This window comes from Nomascus leucogenys, chromosome 2, assembly GCF_006542625.1.
Source record: "Nomascus leucogenys isolate Asia chromosome 2, Asia_NLE_v1, whole genome shotgun sequence".
Classification (NCBI taxonomy): Eukaryota; Metazoa; Chordata; class Mammalia; order Primates; family Hylobatidae; genus Nomascus; species Nomascus leucogenys.
In genome coordinates this window covers 28319221-28326926 of record NC_044382.1, presented here as the reverse complement: position 1 = coordinate 28326926, position 7706 = coordinate 28319221, and the positions used below count along the sequence as shown (strand labels likewise).

General features: G+C 50.7%; 1 protein-coding gene across 10 annotated transcripts in view; it reads left to right on the top strand.

The window, feature by feature from the left end:
* Positions 1–1360: 1360 nt before the first annotated feature.
* The window catches only part of TCOF1 (treacle ribosome biogenesis factor 1), a 42370-nt gene continuing 36024 nt past the window's right edge, over positions 1361–7706 (top strand). For all 10 annotated transcript variants that reach the window (XR_004033073.1, XR_004033074.1, XM_030826575.1 and 7 more), the window contains exons 1-2: positions 1361–1574; positions 4859–4914. Coding sequence is in view for 8 of the 10 variants with exons in the window: in XM_030826575.1 (XP_030682435.1) it covers positions 1467–1574; positions 4859–4914 (164 nt within the window). In the remaining 2 variants the exon portion in view is untranslated. The remainder of the gene's footprint in view (positions 1575–4858; positions 4915–7706) is intronic.

Sequence of the window (7706 nt, the reverse complement as noted above, 5' to 3'; positions counted from 1 at the left end):
GTATGACTATTAGTTTAGTATGTGTCTCCTCCACTAGACTGTAAGCTCTATTGGAGTAGAGACCATTCCATCACTAGACTGTAAGCTCTATAGGAGTAGAGACTATTCCATCCCCAATGGTAGGTACTCAATAAATATTTGCTCAAGAAAATGGGAAATGTTGAATGTGTACAGACACATAACATTTTCCATTCAAGTTCAAGACAAAGATAACCACATACCTGGACCTCCTAGGGTTAGGGACTCCTGTGCCCGTAAGAAACATGCTGCCCTCAGATTCTCAATGGGTCCATGAAGTTAAGAACAGCTGACTCTAACATTCTGCAGCCTACCTCACCTTTTCCCTGCCAACCTTCCCTCAACAACTACAACAGCCTCACATTTAGTATTAATGGTATGTGCTTTGGTTTTAACAATCTTTTAAAAACACAAAACAGGGTCAACCTCCTTTGAAAAGCCAGTCAGAGACTATCTAATGCCCTCAGAGCAAAGTCCAAACTCTGTTGGGGGTGGGGGTGTTGTAGGCCTTGTCTACTTCTTCATCCTCATGGGCCCTCATTTGTTCCCTCTTCCCCACCTCACCCCACCCCACCTCGACAGCCCAGCAGCGCAGACTGGGGGTTCTGGATTTAGGGTTCCCAGGCAATAGCAGGGTGTTTTCTCATGCCTAGACTCATGCAGTGCCCTCTGCCAGTCCTCTGCTTTGCACCCAGCAATTTCAGGTGTCTTTATGCCTCAGCTTAGATATTTCTTGTGGGGTTCGGTGTCCCTCCTTGGGGCGCCCATAGGCTGCATCTGTCCCTGACAATGCACACCACATATTGAACTATAGTTGCTTGGTTACGGACAGTCGTCTCTGTGAGCTTTGAGGGCAACCGCCATGTATTATGCATCTTTTGAATCCCCCTAGCCTAGCCGGGTGCTAGCCCAAGTTACGGTGCTTACTACAGATTTGTTCAGTTAGCGAATGAATGAATGAATAAACTGGCAACTCGTGCCTGGTTTATGGGCACCAAAAACCGTGTGAAATGGATAAATGAGCAGGTAATGGCAGTACAAAGTTCGGATCAAGAGAAAGATCCAGATTAGGGAGTTCAGAGATGAGTAAAACGCAGACCCAGCCATCAGAGAATTAACAAGGAAGATAAATCTCTTCAAATCTCACCAGCCAGAAGGATTAAAAGAGAGTCGTTCAAGTCCCGGCCGGCCCCGGGGGCGGGTCCCTGTCTAGCCCCGCCTGCTCCGCGCCAATGGGCGGTCTTGTTGACTACGAGTCTCCGCCCCTTTCGCCTTGAGGGGCGGGGCCGGCCACTCCCGGAGAGGGGACTACGTTTCCCGGCGCGCCGCGCGGCCGGAGCGGAAGAGGAGCCGGAAGTGGGGCGCGCGAGGTCTAAGGGCGCGAGGGAAGTGGCGGGCGGGGACTAAGGCGGGGCGTGCAGGTAGCCGGCCGGCCGGGGGTCGCGGGCATGGCCGAGGCCAGGAAGCGGCGGGAGCTACTTCCCCTGATCTACCACCATCTGCTGCGGGCTGGCTATGTGCGTGCGGCGCGGGAAGTGAAGGAGCAGAGCGGCCAGGTAAGCGTTCGTGGGCCGTGTGCGAGGGCCGCGTGCAAGATGTGGAGATCCGCGGCTCGCGGCCCGCGCCCCTTTCCCAGGCGACCCGGCAGGCGCCCGGAGCCGGGTCCCGCAGTGCTCGACGGCGCGGGCCAGGGGTACCGGAGGAGCCGCAATCTCTGCCTCCCCACTGCGACTTCAGTTCCCCTGGGCCTCACTTTCCACATCGGGGCAGTGGGTTGGGCCAGAAAGTGTGCTCGCAGGGGCCGAACTTTGTAATTCCCGCGTCCCTTACCTCCACCCCCTTCCTGGTAGCGGGTGTTTTAAGTTTCCTAAGTCTCCCGCCACGTGGCTAGGCTCAGCGCGGCCCCCCCTGGGGCAAGGAGGTTGCTGCGAGTCTCGGGGGTGGATTGCGACCAGCCCCTCGGGGGAGCGCCTGGAGAAGGGACCCTACAGCCCCTTAGTTGAGCTGGAACTCAGGCCTTTAGCGATTGTCTGTACTGAGACGGACAGCTTTGGTACTCGAACTCGTGGTACAGTAATTTCTTACTTGATTAATTCAACTGTTAATCCGGTATTAAGGGTGCTTCCTGGTGTTCGAATGGTGAGCACCGTCTCCCAGCCCTCCTGGAGCTTACACTCTAGTAAGGTAGACAAATCAAAGAATCACAAAAGTGACTATATGCTTAGCACTGCAATAAGTGTTAAGAATGAGAGGGATGGGCCGGGCACGGTAGCTCACGCCTGTAATCCCAGCACTTAGGGAGGCTGAGACTAGCAGACCACCTGAGGTCAGAAGTTCGAGACCAGACTGGCCAACATGGTGAAACACCGTCTCTACTAAAAATACAAAAATTAGCTGGGCATGTTGGCGCACGCCTGTAATCCTGGCTACTCATGTGGCTGAGGCACAAGGATTGCTTGAACCCGGGAGGCAGAGGTTGCAATGAGCCAGGATCATGCCACTGCACTCCAGCCTGGGCGATAAAGCAAGACTCTGCCTCAAAAAAAAAAAGAGAGATGGATGGCAGATTGCCCTGGTCAGGAATAGCTGCGGTGTAAATGCCTTGTGGTGTACACACTGGCCTGGAGAAAGTCCACTCTCTTGAGCCCAGGAGTTTAAGGATACAGTATGAGCCATGATCATGCCACTGCACTCCGGCCTGGGCAACAGAGCAAGACACTGTCACAAAAAAAATTTTTTATTAAGTCCATAGCAGGCCAGGTACGGTAGCTCACGCCTGTAATCCCAGCACTTTGGGAGGCTGAGGCAGGCTGATCACTTGAGGCCAGGAGTTCAAAACTAGCCTGACCAACATGGTGAAACCCTGTCTCTACTAAAAATGCAAAAATTAGCCATGCATGGTGGCGTGCACCTGTAGTCCCAGTTACTCGGGAGGCTGAGGCAGGAGAATCACTTGAACCCAGGAGGCAGAGGTTGCATTGAGCTGAGATTGAGCCACTGCACTCCATCCTGGGTGACAAAGTGAGACTCCATCTCAAAAAAAAAAAAAAATGTCCGTAGTGGCTGAAGTGTGAAGTACAAGGGCCAGATGCCCCTGGGGAGATGGAGGCAGGGGCTGGCTGGAGTGGTCTGGTGGGCAGTTTGATCTTCCTTGGAAGAGCGGTGGTAAACCAATGGAGAGTTTTGAGCTGGTGAGACAGTATCCTAAGTAGTCAGGTCCCTTTGCCCTGTGGTGTAGGCTCTGCTCCTAATGCTTGCTCTCAGAACCTCCTGGAGGGACTAAAGGGTGATGGGCCCTAAGACGTTATCTATGCTTTTCCCCCTCTCTCTGAACCTCATTTGCTCTTCCTATTTCCTATCACAGATAAGGGGAGCAAGAGATAGTACCCATCTTCATTGGAGCAAAAATGCCCTGCCCTCATGGAGCACACATTCTAGTAGGAGCAGACAGGTGACAAATAGAAAAAGTTTAATAAGTTAATGATATAGTATATCCAATGATGGTTGGTGCTTGCTATAAAAGTAAGGCAAGCAAGGGGGAAAAGGGATGTCAGAGTTCGATTATAGGTAGAGTGGTCAAGGAAGTCTCATTGAGAAGGTGTCATTTGGGCAGAGACCTGAAGGAAATGAGGGAGTGAGCTGTGTAGTTAACAGGGGAGAGAACACTCCAGACAGCAAGAATAGCAAGGCCCCGTTAGAGGCAGGGTGGCCTGACACATTTGAGGACAGCAAGGAGGACACTTTGTCTGAGGTGGAGCAGAGAGAAACTGACTCTTGAAATCTTAGTGTTACGGGCTCACTGCTGGGCACTGACAGATGGTCTTGTTCAAACCAGATAGCAGCCTGCAAGGTGGGTATCGCTGTTGTCCCCATGTTAAGAAGAAGAAATCTGAAGTTTGAAGAGGTGACGAGATTAGTTCAGTCCACCCGTGCCCCACATTGCTTAGCCTCATTAGAGTACTTGATATCATGGCTTATTGACATTTACAGAGACAGTGGGCCCTCTGGCCTCTGCTCCAAAGGCCTGGATTCCACCTGGTTCCCTCTGCTTCCACCAAGGGACTGGTACCATTTGGGCCCAGTCTTTTCCCAGCAGACTAGTAGACTGTGGTCATGCCACCTGGATGCCTCAGGTGTCTGGGCTGTGATTCGCGCTTTGGGAAGATTGGCTGGCCACGGCTTTGAAAGCTTTTCTAAAGGTCAAAGGTGAGGAAAACCCTGTCTCATGGCCTCTAGGCATGGATAATGCCAGAGAGGCTGGGAGCTGGATGAATGCTAGGTTGGAACAGTCCACCTCTGGCCTTTCAAAGGGGTTGTCTAAAAAGGTTTTAGTTGGGATTGGTTGTCCTTCTTGTCTCTGGAAGGTTTTGGACAGAACTGGCAGGGCCAAGCAGACATACTTCCCAGAGCAAAAAGACCCTCTTTTTTTTTTTTTTTTTTTTAAAGAAAGGGTCTTGCTCTGTTGCCCAGGCTGGAGTGCGGTGGCGTGAGCATGGCTCACTGCAGCCTCAATATCCTGGGCTCAAGTGATCCACCGCAGCCTCCTGAGTAGCTGGGACCACCAGTGCATGCCACCATTCTCAGCTAATTTTTAAATTGTTTTATAGAGACAGTCTCACTATGTTGCCCAGACTGGTCTTGAACTCCTGGGCTCAAGTGATCTTCCTGCCTCAGCCTCCCAAAGTGCTGAGATTACAGGTATGAGCCAGCATGCCCAGCCAAAAAGACCCTCTTCTGAACCACCTGTCTGTATAAGTCATGAGTTTGGGGAGAGTTGGGCCCAAGGAGGATCCTTACTGTACTGGGGGTTAATTGTGGCTTTCTCTTTACCTCTCTGCAGAAGTGTTTCCTGGCTCAGCCCGTAACCCTTCTGGACATCTATACACACTGGCAACAGTAAGTGGTGGGGCCGACAGGGTGGAGTAGGGACACCCCAAGCAACTCGGCTTGGAATAAGCTGGGATACCTTTCTGGTCTAAGATCTGTCCCCGTAGCCCACTGTGGACACCATTGTTGCCTCCAGAAAGCCAGCTCACATCACATGGGTGGGTATTTCTGTGTGGATATCTGGTAGTGGGAGGGGACATTGAGAGCTGTGATCTCTTAAGAACAAGAGCTTCTCACCAGCTTGTCAGTTGCTCAACAAACGTTTATTGAGCACCTCCTGAAAGCCAAGTCCTGTTCTTAGTATGCAAATATTGTCACAAGTGAGACAGACATGGTTCCTCCTTTCCTGCAGCCGACATTGTAGCCAAGGAGATAGGCATGAGTCAAAGAATGAAACAAATGAATGTTAAATTACAGTGGTAGTCAGGATTACAAAAGAGAGGAACCTGTTGCCACAGCCACATAAATGAGTAAGCCTGGCTTCATTTGGGGGTCCAGGGGAAGCTTCCCTGAGGTGATCTTTGACTTGAGAGCTGTAGGAATTGGAGGAGTGAACTATACAGTGGGTAGAGAGCGGCAGGTGGAGTGTACCTGCCAGTGGAAATTGCTAATGCTAAGTCCTGTGGCTGGTGGACAGTACAGATGGGGCTAGGTCATCACATGGATAGCCACGCGTGGGCTGGTTATCCATGGTGAGGAATTTTGTCTTTATCCAAGAGCAGTGGGGCCATGGTAGGGTGAAAAAGTGAGGAGATCGCTCTGCACCATGGTGAGACTTGTCGGGCCATGGACACCATCATCCAGGCAAGAGCTGATGGGGCTTGACACAGGGAGAACGGGGTAGAGAGTGGATTCCCAAGAATCATAGGGATGAAACCAGGGCCTGTGGATGGGTGGGAGAGGAAGTATCTGATTGACTCCACGTCTGACTTGTGTACCCATGCATAGAGCTTGAAGGGAACCCAGTTTGGAGGGGAAAGATTTCAATGACATTTGAGTGTGAGATGCCTTTTAAACATGTAAAATTTATGTACTCTTCAAGGAAGAGGGAATCATCCAAGGATGTATCAACAGAGGAATGGTTTGAAAATGGAGAGAGTAATTGTGTTCTCTTCATACACTGGCCCGGCCACAGCTGACTAAGGGAGTGAAGGACGTGCAGACATATCCCATGAGGAATGGTAGAGAGTATTGAATTGCCTTGGATGGAAAGGAGGCAGGAGAGGGGTATGAGGGACCACAGCACATCTTTGAGAACCAAGAATAGTGTGTTCTCTGAGGCCCTGGTGACAGAAGCGGGCCCCAAATGTACCTGCTTCAGGAAGACAGGTTTCAGCTTCTGAATATAACGACATCAGAGCTATCCAAAAATGAGGTGGGCTAGGTGGAAGTGGTGAGTTCCCTGTCATTAGAGGTGTGTAAACAAAGGCAGAAATGGTGTGGAAGGGACTACAGCCTCTGGTGGAGAGCTAAGGTCATTGAAAACCCTGCCAACCCTCAGTTCTTAGCTGTCCTCTGCTGCTAAGGAGAGCTTAGAGCACAGGGCACAGCCCACACTTCCTCACCCTGACTTGCCCAGATGGGTGGGTGTTATTCGTAGTACGTCCTTCCCCCAAAAAACTGCTTCAGTGAGCTGCTCTGCACACTCTTCCCTGCCACTGGCCCCTTCTATGGGTGAGGGGTGCTGAGTTGGACAAGGACCTCAAACCCACCAAAGGCAGCCTAGCCTAGCAATTCCCTGCAGAGTTCAAACTCAGCAACTAGCTGTATGTATGACCTTGAGTGGATTTCTTGGCCTCCCTGAGTCTGTGTCTTCACCTGTAAAATGAAAATAATGATGGCAGTTATCTCATTGCATTGTGAGGGTTAGACACAGTGGTCCATATAAAGTGGTAAAACTACCGGTTGGAGGCTCCCCCACTTCCTGCACCCGCCTCAGTATTTATTGAGCATCTACTACAACCCAGGCAATATTCCTGATATAGCTGGAAACAAACCAGAGAAAAATCCCTGCTCAACATTTTTATTGGGAGAAAAGAGGCAGAATAAATTGATACATGTAAAAATGAAACCTGTTTTTAACAGGAGAATCCTGACAAGTGGCTTTCCTGGGAACAAGGGACCTGAGTATCACATCCCAAACCATGACAGAGCAGAGTCCATCGCAGCTGGGAAACCTGGGGCCTAGACAGTGACTCCCTGGGATGGGGGTCAATGGGCGTGAGACTTGAAAGTGCAGGGGCTCAGCCATCTGGGTGCTTATCCTACCCATGCCCTAGACTCACTTTGCCATGAGCAAGTCACTTAGTTGTTCAGTTTTTGAAACATGTGCGAGGCACTGAGGATACTGTAGTGAGCTGCCAGCTGCCCCTCTCCCTGGGCCTTTCTGTGTAGGGGAAGAGTCTAGGAAGTAAGTAAAATAACAAGAGATAGAGAAAAGCTCTGAAGAAAATGAAATGGGATCACAGGGCAGAGCATGCCTTGGAGGAGGGGGCAATCATCGAGGGCCTCTCTGGGGAGGCTACATTAAAGTTGAGATGTGAAGGACAAGGACCTGGGCAGAGTCTTCCAAGAAGGCACAGTACACACAGCACATTCTGCAGGAGGAAGAGCCTGGGCAGTTCTGTGAGGTGCCTGAGTGGGTCAGCTCCTATCACTTACAGACTGGTAGCTGCTGCAGCTGTTACCTAACATTATCCAGCATTCCTGATTATTTTAAAGACTAATCAAGAATTGTAAAAGCACTTTATGAAGTGAGTGAAAATGCAGAATACAAAATTGTGTCTATACTGTGTTTTCAC